Below are 25,467 nucleotides of genomic sequence, written 5' to 3' on the forward strand. Positions count from 1 at the left end.
TTTTCTTCATTCATTTCATAGTATATTTTTCTATAATCTCAATGCTAGTCTGCCTGATAGTGCAATATTTTATTTTGACTTTTGCATCCAGAAATTACATACATTTAAAAGAAATGAAAAACAAAAAACACAACTACAGTCACTCAGTTGTTTTAAGGTACAGGGTTCCAATTTCACTAAAAGGAAGGACTACTTTAATTCCATGTGTACTGAGACCTTGTCTCCAACTACACTTAACAAATACACCCTAATAAATTTAAAGAACCAAACATCAGTAGAAGCTAATCTTATGACAGAGACCAGTTCTCTACTACTGAAATTTTTATTTTCCTGCTTTGTTAAAAAAAAAAAAAATTGGTCCACAAACAAAGTAAAGTGGGCAAAAGTAAGTCTTAAGCTGAGCAAACATCCTTTTAATTCAGTTCCAGTTGTAGCGGTCTCTTGGAAGTAAATCGTAATGTGTTGTCTCTTCCTCTTCAGGTCCATAATCTAATGGCAGGCCATAATTGTAATCAACTGTGACAACTGGTAATCTTTTGCTTTGTTCCATCTCTCTGGTAGTTTCACCTTGAAAAGGTTTTCTTTCATAGTCTACTGAACTATCTTCTTGGTGTACAGATGAAGATGGATGCATTGTTCGTGAAGAATATGGTGCGAATCTGTTTTTTCCTCTGTTAAATTCATTTGAGGGATGCATTCTCCTGTTGTCTTCAGGACAATTTGATCGATTGCTGTAAGAAGAACAAACATGAACAATTAAATCCTTAGAAATAAAAACTGTTGATTTAGTGTTGGTGGCCACCATTAGAAATTAAACTTGAGTACCGTTGGGAGAAAAAAATTCAGAGCCTCATTCTTGTTTTTAAACTTTCTACTGTATGTTGCATATTTGTTTATATTAATGTTTCAATTCTAATGATTCAAATCACAGCTCTTTATAGTAAGTGATCTTACTAGAAGATGGTTTTTTTTTCAAGTGTTGTTTCTAATTAAAATTCCCTGTTTATTGAGGCTTTCTTTACCTAGGGACCATTTTTGTTCCTAAGCCCATGTTTTCATTTTTGTGAATAGTATGTAATAGTAGCCCTCTAGTACATAGTCTCAAGAGGCAGTAATATAATTTGGATTCATAGTTCCAAATACTTCAATTATTTATTCTTCTGCAATAGGAGGATCACTCTTCTACAAGATAATGAAGGATCTCAAAATGCATATATGATATATACTTTTTGTATTGGGTTCTCTTTACTCTCAAGTAACTTACTTTGTAAAATAGGTGGTGTATAAAGCCAATCCAGAAAAATCTTGGTAATTTTAGAACCTTCTCCCTCGCTGAACCAAAGACTAATTTAGAGTGGAAAGCATCTCTAGAAGCACCTAGGGCCACCTGCTCAAAGTAGGTCTAATCAGATGAGTTCTGCGGGGCCTCTATCTAGCTGAGTTCTGAATACTTCAAAGGATGGGGATTTCACAGCTGCTCTGTGCAACCCGTTTCAGTGTCTGTCCATCTCTCACAGCAAAACTCATCAGCTTGTTGTAGACAGCAGTTAAGAGTTAAATACAGCATCTGTATTTTGCTCTTTTGCTTATTGACAATAGCTTTTCATATTTTACAGCATGTTAGCTTGAACTGTGCTTGTCATGTCAATGACTTACATTGGGGATTCTCAAATCATTTCATAATCACACACAAACTCAATACAGATGGACCAAAAATTAGTCACATTATTTGCTTACTGTTCAGATTTAGTGGTTTAAATGGCATTTAAGCAAAAATATTAACATCAATTATACTGTGTAGTTTATTTGTATTTTTTAGCTGGGAAACTGGGGGAGTAACAGTGTAAAGGTAAGTCAGAAAAGAACACATGAAATCTGATATTTACCTATAAATTCTGTTAAATTCATCATTATCAGACCCGTAATCTCTGTGAAGTGAAGGAGATGAGGAGAAATGAGATTCTGGTACATTTTCATGAGATGAAAAAGATTGATTTCTGCAAACATTCAAAAGAATCACATGTTAAGAAGAGTACCAATGGTTGTAAGCTTTTGAAAAATATGCATTTATCAAATGATAAAAAAGATAAAAATCTTTTTACTTTTAATAAATTTTAATAAAAACTCTCATAATTGTATTTATTTAACACCTCAAAATGGTATGCTTCATTGTAATGATATCCTCTGTTTCAGCTGTGCAATGGAAGAAATTAAATTGAACTTTACTAGCCCGACAAGTATCTGAAACATGTTCTGAAATATTAAAAATATTTTGAAATATTATGTCAGAATCCAATAGTTTTACTAATAAATGATACATGTATTTTGGAGAATATGATACAAGTTCAGAAACAAAAGGATTTCTAACAAATTAACAACTCATGGAATAAACCAATGCAAGTCAAACTTCCTCGTAGTGTTACTGTCTATCTCTGTTTAGCTCAGGGCATAAATAAAATTTCATATCCTCTTCTGTCTTGATGATTGCTTTTTAAATGTAAGTTTCTATACAAAACAAAGGGGGACAAAGTTTTGTTTCAAGCTGACAGTAAAGAGGTCAAGGAAACGCATGAGCTTTAAAGAAGCACAACCTTATAATTCAGGAAACATTGTCTTTCAAAGCTGCAACACTCCAGCTTACAGCAAACCCTTCCATAAGTCAAAATAAAACCAAGTTAATTAACTGATAATTTGTACATTATTTAAGAAGGATGATTAACTGATTTCAATTTTTTAAAAAAATAACTAATTTGAAATTTAATTTAGAAGTGCTGAGGTTTATACTTTTGTTCTCTAATTCTGGTCTTACAGCTCAAGGATGCTTTACCTGTCTGCACACCATTGACGTGGCAAGTCATCATGACCTGGATGATCATGAAAAGGCCTTGGCCTTTGTCCATGCCCTTTATTAACATAATCAAAATCTTTTAACTGAGTCTGTTCCTGTAAGTCATCATAAGACTGATGGTCATGAAAAGGTCTGCGTCTTTGTCCAGGACCTTTATTATCATAGTCTTTTAGTTGCATCTCTGTTTGCAAGTCATTGCGAGGCTGGTGATCATTGAAAGGTCTCAACCTCTGCCCACGGCCCCTATTAACAAATTCAAAATCTCCCATTTGCCTCTGTGGCTGTAAGTCATCACGTGACTGATAGTCATGGAAAGATCTTAGTCTTTGGCCAGGACCTTTGCTGACACAATCTAACTCTTTGAACTGCATCTGAGTCTGAAATTCTTCACGAGATTGGTGGTCATGGAATGGTCTTCGGCTCTGGCCACGGCCCCTGCTACCAAAATCAAAATCCTTTGACTGTCTGCCTTCCTGCAAATCATTATGAGACGGATGGTCAGGAAAAGATCTCTGCCTTTGTCCACGGCCTCTGTTAAATTCAATGTCCCTTGGTTGTCTCTCTGCCTGTAAATCATCATGAAACTGGTGTCCATGAAAAGGTCTCAACCTTTGCCCAGGTCCCTTGTTACTGAAGTCTAGGTCCTTCAGCTGCATGTCTTCTTGATAATCATCATAAAACTCGTGATCAGGAAAGGGTCTTCGCCTCTGTCCTGGTCCCCTATTGTAGTCCCAATTTCTCATCTGCACTGGTGCTCTTAAATCATCCTGAGTCTGATGGTCATGAAATTGTCTTCGTCTTTGTCCAGGTCCCTTATTAATGAAATCAAAATCTCTCAATTGTATCTGTCCTTGCAAATCACTGTGAGAGTGGTCATCATAAATTCTTAATCTTTTCCCAGACCTGTAAAGAAGTTTTTGTCTTAAATAGAACATCATATTTATAAATGCTACAAGTCACTAATGAGAACAGGGGTTTTTTAACCATGAATTGATATGAAAGACATTGCAAATGTATCAAAGCTACTAAGAATCCAAACTGTAAGTAAGATAACAAAACTGTCAATGTCATAGTAGAAGCTGTGACAAACATTCAATTGTAATTCTATAGTGCTTGTTAAATAGGCCAAACTTCTGATTCCAAATTAATTAAAAATAACTGCAGATTACTGAAGAATAATAGAGAAGGACAGGTAAAGTAAAACTCTTAAGTTTTTTCCATGTAAACTAATTACTTAGGGACTTCTAATAGCACACATCCCTTTCTTTCCCTTATCTTTCCACTGTTTATCCAATTCTGTAAATATTTTGCATGAGTAGGCTATATTCATAAAATTTCTTTTAAATTAGAGTATCTATAGTATTTTCAAAAAGAAACAATTGTCTTTCCCTCCTGTGGTTTTCTTGGCTTTTAATTCCAGGTTTCAGCCTATTACCCCTGAAAATCTTCATTTGGGAACCGCTCTACAGGTCCTTCCACTGCATGTGGTGGCGGAACAGTATCTTCATCTGAATCCCATACATCCATTCCAAGGTTACTAAGAAGAATAAAAACATCTCACATAAGCTTCCTTTTTTAAAACATACTACTGAGAGAGAAAAAAAACCATTAAAATTCTTCAGTTCAGAATGACAGATATCTTTGCATGCTAAGTTAAATTTGCAGACATTCATAAGTTAGCAGATTTTAATCTTGTAAATTCATGTGGGGAAGGGCTGCAGGGAAAGCAAAAAGAATACCTAAACTTCATAAGCTTGAAACAACATCCTAAAGGATATGGAGACAAGCACCATGCCTATTCAAAATCTGACATGGGACTAAATCATGCACAGACTGTAAAATAATGATAGCAGTAAAACTAAGGGCAATCAAATAAACTAAAAAGACACGAATCAGGTATTAATTTTAGAATCAATTTACTGCTTCAAGGTATCACTGGCACAAGTAACTTAGGAATATCTAAAGGTTAGTTATCCTTAGGTGAATATGATAAGCATAACATTGAACATACCAGGGATACAACTACTATGAACAGAGGAATTGAGAACAATCTTCTACTTTCCCATGCCTTTTTATTCCTGTTTTACTGTTCTACTTTTTATTTTTTTTTAAAAATATCTGGTTCTACCATGCCAACAACAGCAGGCAGATCACAGAGCTTACAAAGATATCTTTGCAGATATTTCAGCTTATAATGTGAGAATACAGAATCAATACACTTGTCATAGTATGATAAAACCACACGAATGCTCAATAGCAGTTGTCAGATTAAAAAAATCTTTTGAACCACATAAATTCAAAAGATGAATGAAGTTTTCTGCACTTCATGTTATTCATATCAGAAGTCTTACAATATATGTGTAGTTGCATATTAAAGGTTTAATAGGGTACAATTTTGGCTTATAACTGGAAGTGAACTTATATAAAAATACCAGTAGACAGACTGGAAAATCTTAAGCATACAACTAAAAGCATTTGTTTACCTTCTCATTGGTTGTGTTCTGAGATCTGTGAGATAGACAAGACCATCCATGCGATGACCTCTAGCATCACCAAAAGCTAAAGAAAAAAGGTAAGTCTAAAGAAATGTGCTCAAACTGAGTCACAAAAATGTGAAAGGTAAGTTTCTGTTCACCATGAGATGCTGAATTTGAAACAATTCTAAGTTGCTATTAAATATTTTAGCAAGCTGTCATCATTGCGGCATATATATTTTTTTTTAATCAACTGAAACTAGTAGTGGTAGCAACTTTTGACTGGAAACCCTTCAAAGCAAATGAAAAAAAAGAAGAGATTTTAAGCAGTTGGAACATACTTGTACACTATCAATCTGCTAATGCTCAAGTCTTGCCTGGCATATAATCAACAGTCAGATAAAATCTTCTATGGAAGCCAGCACATGAAATAACTCTAAAAATACTAAAACAGAATTGTAGTATTTGTGAATATAATTGTAGGAAACATGAATTACAACCTGCCATGTGCCTTAATTCAAACTGTATAAATACCTTGAATTGCTGCCTCTGGATCCCAGCCTTCAACATCTATAAGATATCTAAAGAAAAACATGATTATATTATTGTCCCAAAGGGATTACAGAATATAAGGACACTATATTTTATGAACAATGATTTCTGGTTTTATACAACCCTTACCTGCATATTAGGTAGCCAGTTCTATTAATTCCATTAGTACAGTGAACGCCAATGAGTTTCTCTATTAAAAGGAAAACAGTTTTCATAGTTCAGAAAGTGAAATTACTAAAAAATTAGTGAAGACAAAAAAAAAGCATTGTGCTTTTCTAGCTAAGTAATGATAAACAATTCTTGCTGTTTACAAAATTATACTGTCACGCCTGTAAAAGAACAGACACATCCCGACTCTGTCCTCTTCATGCTGGATCTCTAGCAGCAGTTAGCCCACTGTTTCCAAACCTGCAAAGACTGAGATTAACTCTGCAGAATGTCGGAAAAAAGAAAGAGGAGTGATGACAGGTAGAGCAGCTGGCCTCAACCAGAACTGCAGTAACAGGAGAAAAAAGAATAAAATATGATTTTGAAAGCAAATCTAAACAAGAAAATCTAAAACTTAGGAACTTACAGATTCTTATAAAACTTACAAAAAGGAGAAAGTACACATAATGTCCCTAGTGTCTAGGAGTATGAAATACATGTAGAAAAGAAGCCGTTGTAATGTCTAAAGAAATCTTGTCTTTATTGGAAAGGTTATACTATCAGCTAAAGGCTAAAAAGCAGAATAACTTACTATTACTAGGGTGTTTCAAATGAGGTGCTTCCAACAGAAGTAGAGAAACACTAATATGGTCGTGCAAGACTGATAAAACCTCATCCAGACTATCCCACACAATTCTATTTACTCATATTTAATGGGAAAAAAAGTCAAATCAATATATGTATAGAAAGGGCTACTATGACGGTCACAGAAGAAGTTTATGAGAAGGGACCTTGGAAGCTTGTCTTATTTAGTGTGTAAAATCAAATCTGAGGCGCTGACTATAGTAACGGGAATGGAGAACAACAATACTTCAGGGCAAAGTTGGCATAATATAAATGTATATATTAACCGATTGAGAGTTTTAGGCTAGATTTTAGAAGAAAAACTTTAATCATCACAAGAACGAAGTTGTGGCAGAGACAAAGTAGTGACAGATGGTCTTTGAAATGGGACTTTGATGAATTTTTCAATGAGATAAAACATAACAGTTTGCCACTGATCAGGACAGTTGCATTGCCATCTGAGCTTGTTATAAGTTGATGTCCTAACAATTCAGACACCAAAAAACCCCACCATCCCAAAAATTATCTGCAAGAAGAATCCTGAGAAATTTTAGAGATAATCTAAAACAAGAGGGCAAGTTACAACAAGTTAGTAAGCATAAAAACGAAAGTTCTCCCAACTCTGAAGTTACATAAGCCCTGCCAAAATGGTCTTACTAGCTGGAACTGCAGGTCTTCATCCAGCAACAAATTAGCAATTGATTCTCTCAATTCTGAGAATCAGAAGTATTTAGATTCAAATACAGACTATTCTTTGTCACACAAAAATTCACTAGATCAAACCCAGAAGTAAACTAATAATCTCCAACTAATCTCCCTAAGCCAAAAAAGAACCAAGGAAGAACTTACACACTAACTTCCTGAGCAGGACAAAAGTTGCTTCTTAGACCTTTTAGTTTTCCCAGCGCTTCTAATTCAGGCTCTCATACCTGAGATTTAGGTAAGAGCTCTCTCACAAAACAGAGTTGACCATCCACAGCAAAACCACAGTTATGCTATACAAGAACTGTATGCACTTGGGAAATTAATATCACTACTTTCCCACAGAAAATGCCCAAGTAACCACAGCAAATAGCATGAAAAGCTTGAAAGAGTGGTCCTCCTGCCTACAAAGAATCACTAGCAAAAAAAGCGAGAAGGTAAAAGCTGCAAACAGGCTGTGGCAAAACACATGCATTTATTTCTGAAAAAAGCACCTTATGTCATCTCAGCAAGAATGGTACTATTGTATAAACACTAAAACAGCAGCAGAGCCACACTCTAGAAACATTGACACTGTGTCTGGAATATGATTTCTCAGAATTGCTAGGATATGACAGTAATAATGGACTCATCAATCAAAAAACTGCTACATCAGACTAAATGGACTTAAGTTGCTCATATGTATCGGTGCCCAGTGCCACCAGAGAAATACTGTGTTATTTAGAACATCCATAAAGGGCTGGCAGCCACAACACTAAGCTGATGGTAGACAATTTGGGTCAGACAGATTAAAGTCTTTGACAGTTATTTGACACATAATGCAAATATAATACTATTACAAAGGGCATTTAAGTTACTAGCTTTTTTTGAAAAAGGCATGTTTTGAATGCAAAAAAAAGATAACTAGTTTACATAGATAAAGTTTACAAAGATAAAAAGTTTACATAATGTATCTTAAGATAGTAAAGTCAAAGTGCTATGGAAAGTCTGAGATCCCTGGTGTCATAAATACCTAATGAAATCAATAAATGATACAGTTAGTATTGAAAAAATATTTTTGGGTTTTTACAGCCTAAGATGCCGATACGTACCATTTCCTGCATTCTCCCACAGGAATTTTCTGACCCATTTTTTGAACTGTAGGATAGTAGCATTATCGGGAACTTCAAGACCAACAGTATAAAGTTTCTTATACTGCACACTTTTTGGTAAATCCTAACAAGAAGGAAAAGAAAATGGTAATAATTATTGAAGTCTTGCTTCAATGAAAAACCTTAAGAAGAGTTAACCTTAAGCAACCTTAACCTAACATAATGCCAATGTGAAACAGTAGCTCAAATCCTGAGTAGAAATTGAAAACAATCTTGACATAATTCTATAGAGATACACTCTCAGAAACTACCATTTACATTTCCACTTTAAAGACCTGATCTCAAAGAACAGTTTCTACAAAAGACTTACTTATCCCTATTAAGGCAGCACATTATGTAAAGAGAGCAGATTCTTGTAATTCAATTTTAACCCATTATTAGCAATATTTGTCCCTCCCACTCACAATCATATATATACTCACATATTTACCCCCTCAAAGCTTACAGCCCACATATATTCAAAGATTAGCATTCAGTTATAATACTGCTATTTATTCTGCTTATCAAAAGGAGACTGATTAATCAAAATTCTTTAGACCATACTGGTAAAAGTTGGAAACTGATGAAGTAGTTCAAAAACTACAGTTTCTTAGTGGAATCTACTGAAGATCAGTAAAAAAAAGACATCAGGAATAAATGAGAATGTCTTCAGGACACAGACTAAGTTTTCTGCTCCCTTTCTGTGGTGCCTGGCACTGCAGTCTTTATCCATTACTCTGAGTTACCATAATACAAATAAGCCACAAATGAAACTAGCTGGGAGGAATTATTTCCTTTGTGATAAAACGTTTAGTTTCTATTGGAGACACAAAATAAGTCCAGATGGCTTACTTGTCTGTTCCAATTCAAGGTAAGCAAATGTGTAAATACTTTAACACAAAGATTGCACAAATTATTTTATTTTGCTACATGCTCATATTACCTTAACTTCATAGTATCGTGTGGTGTATGTTAAATCGATAACTAATCCAAGCTCCACATTTAGGGCTTTCATTGCAGCAATTAAGTCTTTTGGTGTAAACTTCTGGGTTGGCGTAAGCCTCTGGTTAATTGCCTACAATGAAAATGGAAAAGAAAGATTTTCTTTTTACGTTCTAGTAACAAGACATTTGTAATACTCAGCTATTTTAATTAGGACTAGGAGACATCAGTATTCAAAAGGGAATGTTTACAGTATCAGAACCACATCCACGTATTATATGAATAATAGGAACCAAATAAAAAGAAAGCAAGAATTTGTTGTGTATTCTATTCAGATGAAAATGCAAGAAAATGTGTGAGAATTTCCACTTTGTATAGTGTTAACAAACTTTACTAAAATAAGCACTAATTTGATAGACACAAAAATCCTGCAAAATGTAGCATAAATACACTGATTTTAAGTAACTAGACATCAGCAAAAAGTGAAACACCACAATTCACTTTCCCCCAACATACTTTGTCTTGCACAGTAACACAAAATTAACAGTGTATTTCACATAAAACATTAGAAGTTGTGACGCAGGAGTTCATTTCTTCTAAAGGTTTTAACTTACTCCCCACAAATGTTTTGCAGACATTTTTATCCCTGCTTCATCTCTTGGCAGAGTGTACGTGCATGTCATTTAGCACTGGGAAATATTAAAGAAGACTAAAATATGGTGACTAAGAAAGCTACATGTTGGTGGGTGATGGATAATTAATTTCATTTTACAGAAACAGCAGGAAAAATTTTCACCCTATTGTAGCTGTGTTTTTTGAAATGCATTCTTCACCCTAGCTATGAAAATGCCTCATATACACAAGACTGGATTTTCTCCGAATAGTGCACATCCATTGTGAGAGCTTTTTGACACAGGCTCAGCCACAACCAATAAAGACAGTGGCAAAAGATGCAGCAACCTCAACCACCGCTCAGTTCCTTTGTCAACAAGAAATTCAAGCAGACTGAACTTAGACCTAATGGAAAGGAAGGCAGCCACAGACCACATACCTCTTAGAACCACAGATGCTATAGTGTAACTAACCAATCCTTCTTTTGACTGTGTGGATTATAATCTAAGATGCTAGCAAGCACTTATCTCGAGTCTGGAAACACAGACAGGAAACCAAATTAAAGAATAAACAGCAGGACAGTTCTATCAAAGCCAGTATATGATTAGGAAGCTTGAGATAAAAAGAGTAGGGTAGAAAGCATATAGAAGTATTCAGTCCTAAAAAAGAGTAGGGTAGAAAGCATATAGAAGTATTCAGTCCTATATATTTCAGATACCGGTGCAATACTAAAAATCAGTGGAGGTTGCTGAGGTTCAAACAAAATGAACACAAGTCACTTATCTTGCCATTATTCAGCAGTGACTTAGTAAAATCTGAAACTGAACTTACTAACTTTGAGGTGACAACAGTGAATCTGCAAAAGGTCTATGGTAGAATGTTAAAGAATTTTTCCTATTACTATACAAAATCACACAAACTGAGGTGGAATACAATTTTCAAAAATATTGCTTGACTGAGTAAACAGTTAAATGTGTTACAAAACACTGTTTTGAAAGACTTTTCAGGATTTTCTGAAAAACTCTTGTGGAGTATTCATATTTTACGTGTTTAATTGGGCTTTGACAATGTAAGAAATCTGTTATCAATTCTAAATTCCTTCTAATGGCATGGGAAAGAACTTGCCCAGTCCTTACTATACTACAATGTTACTCTTAGCATTATAATGATCATCTGAAAGGACAGGAAATCCTTGCAAGTAAACCCATAATCTTGAAGCCTTTACTAGCAGTACATCTTCTGCTAAAACAATAACCCTTGAGTTTTGAAATACTGAAAATATGTTTTCTTCCTTTGGGTGAGGTCACCTATCATCAGTTTCCCAATAGGCAGCAAAGAAAGAAACTCCTGTATATTTAAGAGGCCTGTTCCACAAATCTAATAACAGGACTTCTGACAGACTATGGCCAATTAGGTCTCCAGCATTTCTGGACAGATTTACTGACCTCCACCATCTTTGCAAAGACACCACAGTTATGCATTTTATGTGTATTCTGCCACAGACTCCATGAGCTTCAAGCACAGTCTATGGCAGACTTGTCATTTCTGTATCTTGCACAGTTGAGACTGAACAAACTGGAGGGACAGAAATGTTAACAGATTTTGCTTTCTTGGGTACCAGACATTATATCTGTCCAAATTCAAAGACAGGGTCCCAGAACTGGGATCTATGCCCCAACGAGATCAGTAGAACTGAAAGTAAGCAACACACTGAGGTAGACTACCTACTTGTGATGCTGCTGGAAAGGTTCACTGACAGTGTCTGCCCTTTTTATGATCTCTGGTGGAGCTCCATGTAATCACAGGAGTTACAAGGAAAGAGTAAAGTTAGCAACAAAGTATCTTCCTCAACAATGGAGTGACAGGGAACTAGAAAATGACACGCTAAACAAACAAAACCAGCACAGAATAGTGCATCTATGCAAAAAATTGTTGCTAACTCAAGTGGAATTATGGGAGCTGATGATACAAAAAATCCTCTCTCAAATATCCCAATAGCAAGGAAGCTAATTATAAATCTACTGAATTTTGTATTCACTGCTAATTCTGTTCACTGGCAGTCTTGGTAGAACGAGACATGACTATTGTGGAATCCGTCAGTACCACGGAGAGCATGACCAATGTCACACCCCAGAACCTTGGTGTCAAAGGAACCAAACCATCATACTAAAGCTGCAAAAGCAGCTGCAGGAAGCAAACTCTACAAGCATTCCACTTCAGTCATTGCTGACAAAAGCAAACCGGATGGTGACTGAAAACACGATGGCCACTACTATACCTGAAGAAGCAAATCTTTTGTATATGAATACTATAGCACAATCTGTAGACAACTGCTTAGACAGAATTGCCAAGGTTATGTCTAGTCACTGAACTTTAGATGAGCTCAGAAACTTTTACTTCCTGTGTATCTGAAGCAAGGACTTGTAAGAGTTAATTTATACAACGTTTGTGTTATATAGAAGGGCAAATTTGCCCTGCTTGGCCCTATTTGCCCAAAATTTCCCTATGCATCAATCTACGAAAGAACAGAAGAGCCTAAAGAAGATAGCCTCCACATTTTGTATTGTCACAAAGAATTAAAAGATCTGACTCAGTAGAATAGATTAAGATGGCAGTCCATGTTAGTAAGGACCTAAAGGAAGAACTAACACATTAATAAAAGAAATATATGAAGACTTCTTTTATAAATATATTGAATGCCTCCAGATCACTGAAGCTTTTTGCTTATGAAATTAGTAATCTGAATCTATAATTTTAGAAGTACTGCAGTGGCTGGTATCCTTTAATGAGTGATTGATTTCCATAAAATTACATTTTGACTTAAATTGCCTAGATGTTACTCATACCATAACCCCTTCCATATGATTTTCTGACAATAGTCATGAAAAGATGTTATATAATATAATGAATTTAGGCCACTTAATAGTGATCACGTTAGAGATGTTATGATTTTTAAAACATAAATAAAAAGAGTAACACCAAATACAAGTTTTAAAAGAAAGAGAAAAGATATAGAATATTATGTAAAAAAGCTACTAGTAGATTACTGGAAAGGCAAAATCTGAATAAATTATTTTTTCATAAAACTTTTCTGAAGTTTGTATGAATATTCATGCTATTCTTCATTATTTTTTGCATTGTATCTTATAGAGCCAATCTGTAGTTACTTTTTATACATACCCCTTTTAAAGGTACTTTGAATGCAATAAATCTGGTTCCTGGTATAGGCTGCCCAACTGGTGTCAAACTCCGCCATCTGTAATGAAACAAATATTTATTTAAAATATTTTCAAATTACGTAATTCAACAGAAGACATCTGCAGCATCATGTAAAACTTTAACAAAAAAATAATTTCCTCTTCGGATTAAAACTTTGGTGAAACAAAGCACATAAAATTATGCTCCTTTAAAATTATACTAACAGTTATTTTAAACTATGTGAAGTATCTTACAAATATCAGGCAAATCTAGTGCCATATCACATAGTTTAAATATAGTTATATCAAACTTCTCCAAGCAGAAAGGTTTACAGTTATCTTTTTTCCTATGATGAGCCATACAGCTACTAGCATATTATATTAAGAGTTAGATTTCCAAACAGCAGGATCCAATAGTTCCTAAAATTCCTTGACGACAGAAGCGATCGCAAGTGATGTGCACCAGTTTGAAAAAATGACCAATTAAATCCTGATACGTAAGTAAAATCTTTTTTAAAATCCATCTTCCATTAGTAATTTGCCTGTTTCACCAAGAAACTAAGATATTTTTAGGCTAACTATAAAATTTTGTTATTATATATTTGAATAAAATTAATATGTCAGCATTATTTTGGGATAAAAGAAACAGGGAGTTGCCTAAGATGCTGGAAGAATACCAGCAGAATATCGCTACAGCACTGATCAGTGCAGAAGCTTGTTTAGCACACTACACAGCTTACATAAAGACATTTTTGTTTTCAAGTCTAAAGTCAGGAGCCATAATAAAATTAATCTTTCTTCTTTATAGAGGATCACCACAAAGAAAATACTTCTTAGAGATAATGTGCACCGCACCATCACTGTTATTCTAGAGTAAAATTTATCCCCAACCCTACAATTATTCTATGAAGTGGTTTCAAGGTATCATCAGGACATTTGGAAACAGTCTTTTTCCTTCCTTCCTTCTTCCAACTTCCAAAAAATTCCTCCCCTCAAAATGGTAGGACAGCATTTACAAACAAGTCGCACCAATATAAATCAAAGCAGATGGGTAAGGTTCAACAGGTAGAAAAGTACTTTCCTAGTTGGTAAAATTTTTCGACTTAGCTGAAACAAACACCATTAAAAATCATATGCTCGCATCAATCATTTAATCGACAATGTAATGCGAAGTTTACTTTCATTAAAAATACAGTTTCTAGATTTTAGGAATGTGTTTACTTCATAATATGCTGCTTTTTCAAAGAAACACTCTTGACTGTACTATCTGTTGGTACTTTGAAAAATACAGAGAATATTCCATCACACTAAAACTTGGCAAAAATCATCTGCTGATATGAATGAAGATTTGTTACAACACTCAAAAACACTAGTAACTCCAAAACCACAAAGAATTCACAAATTCTACACTGTACTGAAAAAAATCTTGATGCATCACATCTCAGAGATTTCAGGTTTTTTAAAAATTATGAAAAGCTTTATCTGAAAACAAGTTAATTGGCAGATCAATTTTATCTTCAAAGAGTTAACTTACTAAATTTAGCACTTTTATTTCTTCTCCTCCTGTGAGGACAAATTATCTCTATGACCTCAGAAGAGGCAGCTAGATGACTTAAAATCTCCATAGTCTTTTTGCATTTTCAGCTAGTACCTCAACTATTAAAATACAAAAGATTTTAATAAGATTCTTTAACAATGGTGTAAATTCATTTAAATTTTTGGAATTAATGTTTAAATTAATCTCTCTCTTTAAAGGGAGCTTCCAACAGCTTCTAGATTCCCTTCTGATTTTTATAAAACCACATTATTTATGAAATAAATGGAATACCCTATTTTAAAATAATTCTAACCACTCAGTATTTTGCTTTGATAACAATTCCCATATGGGACCATAACAAAAACTAGATGTTGGCTGGCAAAACTCTCAATTAAATATCCATAATGATACTTATCATAGTATATAAATATTACCATTCACAGATGCTTGGAAGTAACAAAGGAAACATTTTCAGCATGGTGACCTGAAGCATAATTGATACTAACAAATTATGTAACAATCTACTACATCAATGTCTTTACCACTAACTTGCCCTTTTTGTCTTTGTCATGACTTAAAGAAAAGATTGAGGCTCACAATATAGACATACAGATGCTTAGTTTAATCAATAACAAATGAAATAGCCAAGGAGTAATAATAACTCATCATTAGGAAGGCTGCTGCAAACAGCTATCACGTAGAAGCCAGTAGGAGGTGAGAAAGTATAAGGGCAAGCTAGAGACTAGATTACTGAGAGATGGTTGCAGTAAAATCTTTTATTAAATTCCAAATGATTGCAGGAACTTTGTACCTCATAATTGTAAAGAGCGAACAAAACCAGTCTCCTACTTCATATATTCCCTTAGCTTAGCATAGTTGCACACAAGGGAAAAAATAAAGCACCTTCTGAGTCACCGTAGTTTGAAAAACATTGATCAAGAAATTACATATTGTGTATCATAGAATAAAAGTGTTCTAACTTGGTAAGTTTTGCTAAGAGAATTTTCAAGTTTGTGAACTTTGGACTCTGCTAATTGTATGTCAGTTGTAAAACATGAAAACAAAAATCTGAGACTATGTTCCATTTATTCTGGTTTAGATAGAGAAGTTGTATATTAATCAACTAAGATCATGGTGTAAATGGACTGAGAATATTACCAAAGCTAACAAAAACCACACATAATGAAACATCTTAGTTACCAGCAGTGTTCAGTCAAAATAAAATAAAATTAAACGAAGTCTACAGAAAAACTGTGAAATATGTCCTGTGCATGATTTCATTTTATCTCATTCACTTCGTCTGAGAATGGCACTAAATGTGGTGAACCTTATTTAGACATATATTTAATCTGAACTATTGTTAAAATTAATGACAGTCAGGTTTAACATCAGCTCCTGCCTCTTGCTAATTTTAATAAACCTGGAAATTATGTGTCTATTTAAAACAAGGAGATACTCTTCCTGCTTTTGCTCTGAAACTTCCAAACAGGATTAGAAAATCAGCTGTACTTATAGATACAGAAACTAGTGCAGCAGATGCTGAGATGCTGTCATAGAGATAAAGCAAACAAGGATACAGTATTTGTTGTTCAACCTAGTTCAATTACTCTTTGGTATTACTTCTATCAATAAAATCTACACAATGCTTTACAAAAGTAGGATTTAATCTGACAGCCAGCCATACTCACATATACATGTTTAGAAACATTTTGAAGGAAGGCAGGAGTAAAAAATCCCAACTGCAAAAGACCAACTACCTTATGTAGTAAGACAATTTTAAAAGATGTCATATTAGAAATTCAGATCTTTTTTAACCTGCTTCCTCTTGGAAAACTATGAGTGGAAATCCACCATGATTATCATAAATGTGAGCAATTAAAAGCCAATAAGAAATGACCAAAAAAGGCTTAAAAATCTTATCTTTTCATTAGCAATGTAAAAAAGGCTTTGTAAAAATTCTGAACTTGGGATTGACAGAGCAATGCACCAGGATTACACAGTTTGTTATCAGACCTTAATAAACTTGTGGTTTTATTCTCCTGTATTTAACTCTGTTTAAATCCTCCTAGAAAAAAACTACCTGCAAAATCAGCAAGAAACAAAAGCTGCTGAGAGTTCTATGGCAGAAAATGAGCAGAAGGCACTCTTCATCAAAAAATATAAAGGGTTTATGTTCAATGTTATCTTTAAAATGGTATTTAAGCAAAGAAATTGCAGCATCCTTCTGCACAACTAAAAATTATCTCAAAACCAGCAGACTGAAATTAAGCAAAGATTGGCTAAAGAAATTAACTCAAATTTGTTCTGTTATCAACAACGGAATATGGCTGGGAATTTATAGGTGATGGGGACTAAAGAAAGTAAAACTCTTCAGAAGTCATCTAGATAAAGGCAGAAATGACCAAAGACAAGTGAGCTGCAGCTGGTCACATAAACAGGTGTCACAGGAGCAAAGACATAAACAAACATTTTAACAAGTATGAATGAAAACTGTGACACTTGATTTGTGTCCTGCTTGAACATAAATGGAAGGAAGAAAGCCAGGAGTCAAAGGTGTTCTCACAAGACAGCACCATCATCTTTCCTGTACCAATGACTAAAAGGTAACAGAGGCTTGGGTGACAAACAAGCTGGACAAGAAGTAGCTGAAAAGATGGCAGAAGTTTCCTGAAAGAGACAAGGATATCTTACTGAGACACAGACACGACATTGATTTCTATGCCTAGAAATAAATCTAGGCATTTGCAGCACAGAGGTAATAGCTCTGGCCATAGAACCAATGGCATTCACATTAGAAAGATGTTGTGATAAGAATCTAAAATGCAATCATGTAAATTCAGAGAAACGCTGCAGCTTCCCAACACAATTAATAGTCAGAAGATGACATACGCAGGAAGAAATTGAAGCCTGAGAACTTCTGTACAAAACACAAGGGTTGTCAAACTGCAGACAATCCAGGTCAGCATACATTAAAGCAAACTATCACCTTTAAATCTGTGGTATTTCTGGTCCTTTCACAAAACAAGCCTCCTTCAGAATCTCAAGTGTGTAAAAAGAACTGCAAAAATCAAACCCTTAAGTTTGCATCAAAATAGCTATGATAGGCTTTTATGGCCAAATGTTAACTAAAATTTGTCTGAACTGTAAACTATCCAAAGCCACAAACCCCCCAGAATTTGCATATTCAAATAGAAAAGTAACAGAGAAAAGAGCACTTTAAAAAAAAGTGACATATTGTGCACATATGATAAATTTTCAATTAAAGCTTTATTTTTCTAAGTTTTCGAACAGGTAAACAATCCATGGACTACATGCAGATCAAGGCCTGAAAGTCAAGAAAACTAACTATTTAGTTATACAACAATTATTTAACTATTTAGCTACTGCAGTTCCCACTTCGCTATCATGTTTTGTCCTCACCACTTCCCAACTACCATCAATTTTAACACACAGGCAGAATTTTGCCTGCTATTCTAAACAAGAATCACCTCTTGGTTGAGAAAAAGTATTAAAAGCAAACTAAAAATATGATTCTCCTTTCCCTCTGAAATTTCTCTGATCTTGAATGGTTTCCAGTTAAATAAATACAACTATTACTGATACAACAGACTCTAGTTACCTGATCTGTTAGAGGTTTTTAAGTCTAGTTTACACGGAAATATATATCTCTGCTTATACATTTTATTTAAATGAAAAGCAAGCATGCTTAATTGTCTTTTTCATTAATCTAAAAATTTCAGTTATATTCAGTGGAACAACAGAAAAGAAACTAGCTTCATGCATTCTCATAAGAGTATACAAGATATGTGATCTAGATTAACACAAGAATTTAGCAGCAACATGCTTAGTAACAGCAGCAACCAATGAAATGGCCTCTGTTCAAAACCAAACAGAAAAAAAAAGTTAGAAAAATACTTTAAAATAACGATCAGCTTCAAGACCAATCAACTGAATATCATCAACAGGGCATGCATAGCAGCCTCCAGCTTCAAGTGGGATAACAGAAGACAGTATAGAAATGCCTACGATAAAGACAAGCTTACAGTAAATTTGAGTAAGGCAAAATTTACTATTCATGATGAAGCCTCTTTAGTTAAGCTCAAAAGCATGTTGAACAACAAGGTAATAATCCAAGCAAAGAACATTAAAATAGCTATATTTTGCATAAATCTTGCTATTGAAAACCCCCCAAAAATAAATGACAGCAAAGATGTTTATGTAAGTTTTTAAACATACAAAACTACACATCAATGAACTGCAAAACACAGCACAGATTGTACATACCAGTTCTATCTGTAATTATTCAACACAACTTTGAAATATAGTTAAGAAAACTTCATTCATTTGACATGAACATAATTTGTAGTTGTCAAAGTATCTTGCTATGAATCAGTTCTAAAACTTAGAAAAATATATTGGAAATTATAGCTACTATATCCCCTTAACAGAAATGTTAAACTAAAGCATGACAAAACTGTGTGTACCACAGCTAGTGGTACTAAAATTTTTAACTGAAGCAGATGAAACATGCAGCTGTATGTAATTCATACTCAACCATTTAAACAAATGGATATCTTAGTATTTATTTTCTACTGTGATTTTTTAAGAGAAAAATCAGTATGTTTCAATAAAGACATTACATACATTTTTAATGGCAAGCTCGACAAGGAAGCTACTAAATAATTGATAGGTACAATGTGATGGAGCCACCAAATTGGAAATAATTTGGAAGTTTCATGTCTTTAGTTTGTCAGATCTCAGTGATAAAGTTCTATACATATATAGAGCACAGCAAACTGTCAACAGATAACCTACAAGTTCTTTATGGCAAACAGTTAGAACTCATTGGTCTTTCTGAAGCCTAAACCCACCTTAGAACACAGATGAAACTGATGTTTACATTAATATATGCTAAAAAAATTACTAAAATGTCTATATGGTAATACCTTTACAGAGTAATTATGGTATTTTTGACAGGAAAAAAATCTGAAGTATAAAAGCAAGTAAGCTCTCTTATCTTACATTTCCAAGTATGTAACATTCAGTTCAGCAATAATGCGATCCAGTATTCCTGAGTAAAAGAAACTAGTACTGAACTTCAGATATTCATGGAGAACATTTTTCATCCAATAGTTAAAAATCCATGTTAGTAAAACTGTGTAAATAGGTATACATTACTCAAAAGCTACACTGGGTGGAGAAGCAAGTTCAGAGAGCAATATCTGAAGCTATGCTTAACAAATCAAGGGTTTCTACAATTCTGGAGCCCCTCATGAGCACCTATGATTATGAAGCAGTTGTAAGTTTAGAACTTACCTGGGAAAGTGAGTTCCAAAACACTCAAAAAAGATAATTATTGTAACTGTAGAGAAACTCAAGTTTGAAATACTGTCAGCTGTAGCAAGATCATTTAGAAAACACTACTTGGAACCTCTTCTCCTTTTTTGGCTACTGATACTTCATGATACACACACAGCTTTATTTTCCAAGTGGTTTCCATACCTCTACAGACATACAACTATTCTGTTGAAGAAAAGATAGCTGTACAAAGACAATGACACGCTGTCAAGACAGAACACACACTGAACAGGTCAAAAGTGGAAGGGACGGAATATAGCTCTTAATCATCTGTTACTACACAGATTTCTAACTTTGCTTTTCTTCAACCCCTGTAAGTGGGATACAAGTAAGTCACAACTTGTAAAAAAGTAGTGCGGATGTAAAGCATGGGAGAAAAGTTTCCTTACCATGTCAATAAATAACTGCATAGCTTTGTACTTGTTGTGGTATATTGTAACTTCAACTCTTATAGCAATGTTATCATTACTCAGATATAAGAAGTAATTTCTCTCCATCCCAAATTTTTCAATGAAAATGCTCTATGCGTGATGGTATGAAAGACTTTTACTTTACAAATAAACTCTCACCTTATAGTAACCCTTCTCTTCCATCCACCCTTGAACATGCACAATCAGTTATGCCATGGTCTTTAACATTCCTGTCTAAATGAAAAAGCTGATGCTTTTACATCTGCACAGGAACAATTCAGTTAAACAACTATGTTTATGGTGCATAGGCAGAAATAATTCAGCTTTGTCCCTATAATAAAAAGACCCCAGTCCTGGTATTTTTCAGTACATGTTAAGGGACACATACAAGAAAGTGACATTTCTGCAGATGCTTTTCAGAACACAATCTGAGTTTATGAAATTACATCCACAGCAGGATTTTGGATACCGAAACACAAACATGTATAAAACTGTAAAAACATCATAGTATTCTATGACTTTGTTATGTAACTTGAATTCTTTTTACTTCCTGGTTCTCCACTAAGACTTCATAGTATACAGCTACGGAAGGAGTATACCATTTCAGACACCATGAAGAACCAGAACTTGACTCCATAGTGGGAATGGCAGTGCAAGGCATTACTTCAGTCCCTCTCTTATACTGATGTCTCACTTTGTTACGGAGTTACTTCTCCGGCACTACTTCCTAGAACTGAGACTGCAATGGACATTACCGGGAAAACGGAGAAATGCTTTTTGCTGTGAAGGAATACAGGAAGTCTTTACTACCAGTCCACCTCCTCCTTTTACTGATGGAGCAAAGACTGTGTAAATAGCATCAGATCAAATATTCTGGGCTAGGGCTGAGTGACAGGGACATAAGAACAAGAACGGGCCAAGAAGAACAAGGTACAAAACTGGCAGTGCAGATCCAGTGGCAACATTGGCAATTAATACCACTTCAATATTACTTTAGGTGCTGAATACACTCAGAGTGCTGATACCTAGCAAGGTTGCGCAGTGCTATAGCACAACCCTTACGTAATGGCAACTTTAATTATGCTGCAGACATGGTACTGTGAAAGATGATACTAATTAGCTGATCAGTAAAAAAAAGAACCGTTTCTTCTTTAGTTGCACTATTGCTAGGTACTTCTAGCCTAACTGAAACCTCAAATTTATTATATAGCTTTCATTAGCATAATGGAATTTGAACTAAAACTGTTAAGAACAGTATAAAGAATTGAAGCAGTAATAGAAAGACAATCTTAAAAAGCATCTATATGTACCATGTCTTTATCTACTACAGTGTTTCTCTTGCAGTGTTGCAAAAACCAGAACAGTCACTGTTAGATTTATTGCTATTGCAACACCGTGATATGATTAAGGTTGTACTTCCCTAGCATGCTACCACATGGAGACTGGTCCTTATGCTACAGTGCACCACAATCTCACTTCTGCCAACAACTATTTCCAGGGCCAGTAAATTGCATATGCAGGTTCACCTAAGTTAAAATTAGTTTTTCTTAAGTCCTCTTCCAGGGTTCGCTGCTGGTTTTTTCTGGTGTACTAAAAGAACTACAACATGCTGTGCTAGCACAAGGAAGACATCAATATACTGCTGCATGAGATTGGGAGACTGACAATTCCTTAAACTCCTTACTTCCAAAAACCCAATACTGCAGATGTCTAGCCTGATTTGTTAATAGTATCAAAAAGTTAAATATCTGGAGAAGCTGAAAGCACTTCAGTTATCATAAGCTTTGTCAGATCATAATACTAGCTTTGTAACTAGTTAGTTCACAGTAGATGTTTCTCTCCTTGAAAGATACACAGGTATGAGTTTCCAATCATAGAAACCAAAAGTACAGTCCACTGTGTCTTCCTTATTTAAAGGAATGCATGTAGCCTGAAAGCTGCTCCAGTTCAAATGCAAGAGGGAAAAAGAAGGGAAAAATAAGCACCTGACTTTCAATGTTTTAGTAATAATTTCCAAGTATGAAGAAAACAAGGAAGACAGTTATTCTTACAGGCTTTCTGCATTACTGCTTGCAAACCTAGCCCACTTTGGTTCTATTTTGTCCAATTGAAAACTGAAATTTCACAGAAACTTTCAGAGAAAGAAATGCTTAAATAGCTTTTCTTGAATTGTACTCCAATTTCAATCCCTGAATTTGTCAACTATGGAAAAAAAGTTCAGTTTAAGTTATTTTTAAAATATTTTCATCTTGTTTATAGCTTTTAGGCCAATGTATTTTGCAGGAAAACATGCTTTTTGTATTCTATTGCTCCTCCTAAGAATGTTCCTAATAAACTTATTTAACACTTCCTGTAAAACAAGGATAACGTACAAACTGCAAGTTACTGTCCCAGTAGAGTGCCTTTGTATCTCAGCACACCCTCCTATCTAAGAAGTTTGTACCGATGTCAGCAGTAACACATAGGTTAAGCTTCTAAACTTGGGATTTCCTCTTTTTTTTTTTTGCCCCCAGTAGAGCTGAAGAATAGATCTGTATCTGTTTTAAGTGATACCATTCTGTAGTCCCCATATGCACTCCCAATCAAATCATCGGAAAGCATGTATAGTGCATTTGGGTTTTAAAATTATTTTTGCCTATAAAAATTTTTTGTTGTCCTCTGGTTAAAAACAAAAATGCAGGATGTTTCTCGACTTGACTCCATGAAAATATTCCTTGACCACATGCATGCAACCACCTGCTCCCATCTTATCAGCTCTTCCTCCACTCCTGGTAGCAAACATCTGAGTAGTCAGAAGAATGGACTACTGTCCCAATTCCCCAGTAAGCATACACCTGGGGGTAAGAAGGTTAGGAAGAAGGGAGTGTGTTTGGCTGCTGAAGGAGAGGTGTTCACAGACAGGCTGGAGCATCATACTCACCTGGGGGATGAAGGGCTGAGTTGTTCCTGTCTTGGAGAAGATACCTACCTTACCTTGCTGTAGGTGGCGAAGATACATGTGGCAAGAAAGCACCTAGGGCAGTCAGAGCCCCTTCTCTGTGCAGGACTGTGCCCGCTCCTGCCTCTTGCTTAATCTGAGAGATACTTACCCATCAGGGATAGTATTCTTCTTTACCATGCTGAAAACAGGAGCAGGCAGAGCAGGAGACAGCGGTGAAAGTGGGCACTGCAGCAAAGGAGAGAGAACCGCGCAGTTAACACGGTGCTAATCTCTTTCTCCTCTCCATCAGCGGGCCTTTTCACAGGGCTGACTCTCAAGTAAAACAAACCAAGCGGTCAGCTGAGGCTTGAAGCCAACCGGAACAAGTTCTGCAGCTTGCAAGCCATAGCCTATTTTCTCTGCTGCTACAGCATGACAAGACGGAAAGACAACAACTCACCTCTCCTCTCCAGGAGATCAAAAGAAACAGAGAGGAGAGGCAGCAGGTTTCTCTCTAACTCTAGCAGCAGCACTGCGGGGATGAAGATCTTGCTGGCAGTCCCTTCTGCCCTCTCCTGTGGCTCGGAGCAGCCTGTTCTGCCCTCGCGCTCCCACAGCTAGAACTCTTGTCTCAACGGGCAGAAACTCCGGGCAGCTGCAAGAGGCGAGGCCGGCACCTCAGCAAGGAAGGACCATCACCTGCCCCACTCTAACCTAGACGGGCCCGCTCCCGCTCGATCCCGGGCACCGCCAGCGCCCGCCGACCCCAGCGGGCCCAGGGCAGGGAGGAGAGAGGCGAGGGGGGCGCTCCCCCGCCGCGGGGGGCCCATATCCGCCGCTCCGGAGAAGACGCTTGAGGCTGGCGCCGGGCTCCCCCCTCAGGGCCGCATGTCCCCGCGAAGGCGGGCAGCCCAGGGCAGGACCGGCTCCCAGCGCTCTCCGAGCGGGAAGCGGCTGAGCTCGGGGTTAGGAAAAGAGACCGGGGCAGGGAGGGGGGGGGGAGGTCGCGGCCCGACGGCGGGGGGCCGGGCGGTCGGCTGTGAAGAGGGGGTGGGCTGTGCGGAGAAGGACGAGGGCTGCAGCAGGAGGCGGTAACGGGGAAAGGCCCGGGCGCCAGCGAGGCGGGGCGGGGAGGACCGGGGCTGCGGGCGGCCCGTACCCTGACAGGATTTCCCTTGCAGAGGAAGGTTGTTGCGAGACAGAACGTTCCCGAAATGATCTCAAATACGCCTGCGCAGCACCGGCCACCTTGCCGGTACCGGGACTGCGCCTGCTCCTCTGGCGCCGCGCCGGGGGGCACCGAGAGCGCATGCGCGGCGGCGGGCGGCGCCGCACCAACCCTGCGGTGAGCGGCCGGCCAATGGGACGGGGGCGCCTCTGCGCGTGCGCGGCCGGCCCGCGGGTGAAGGGGCAGCGCGTGGGCCGCATGCGTGCCGGCCGCGCGGGGCAGCCCGCGAGTGCCGCGGCGGGCGCGTGGTCGGTGTGAGGGGGTGTGGGGGGTGCCTGTGGCGGCGGCTGGTGAGGGCTCCTTCGGCTCTGCCTGGGCTCCGCGCTGGGCGGGTGAAGAGAGACGGGTGTGTTTTGTTTCTGCGGGAGGTTTTGTGTCAGGTGCAGCCCCGGGCGTTGGGCTTGGCGGGCCCGTGCCGGGCGCTCGGTGGGGCTGAGGGGGCCTGTGAGGGGGGCGCGCGCGGGAGGGTGCGTTCGGCCTCGTCTTAACGTCGGCAGCGGCGCTCCGTCCCCGCCCGCACCTTTGGCCTCGGGAGAGCTGCCAGCTCCTGCGCTTGGGGACGCTCTCGGCTCTTTCTTGCTGTGTTTTCTTCGGTGGTGTTGACTGCCGATCGCTGCGCTGCGCCGGGCCCGCTGCCTCTGGCCTGCGACGGCGCCCGGTTCGCTGCTCAGGAGGCGGGTGGAGGAGAGGGCATGCCCTCTGTTTTAAAAAACCGAAGGCATGTGGGAAGTGGAGAGGTAATCGGTGAGCCAGTGCTGGATCACTTATTTCAATGTGCAGTCTGTG

The 25,467-nt window shown here is 37.2% G+C and overlaps 1 protein-coding gene across 1 annotated transcript; it reads right to left on the reverse strand.

Annotated features, from left to right (window-relative positions):
- Positions 1–25,467, reverse strand: LOC101918870 (uncharacterized). Its single transcript, XM_055807967.1, has 12 exons — positions 24,613–25,467; positions 23,623–23,699; positions 13,212–13,287; positions 9,421–9,552; positions 8,439–8,562; positions 6,004–6,064; positions 5,857–5,903; positions 5,332–5,407; positions 4,284–4,385; positions 2,828–3,751; positions 1,887–1,997; positions 1–731 (listed from the first exon to the last, which is right to left on the reverse strand). Exons 2-12 carry the CDS (start codon positions 23,649–23,651, stop codon positions 419–421), a joined length of 1,995 nt encoding a protein of 664 aa, XP_055663942.1. The 5' UTR covers positions 23,652–23,699; positions 24,613–25,467; the 3' UTR covers positions 1–418.

This window comes from Falco peregrinus, chromosome 1 (assembly GCF_023634155.1).
Source record: "Falco peregrinus isolate bFalPer1 chromosome 1, bFalPer1.pri, whole genome shotgun sequence".
Taxonomy (NCBI): domain Eukaryota; kingdom Metazoa; phylum Chordata; class Aves; order Falconiformes; family Falconidae; genus Falco; species Falco peregrinus.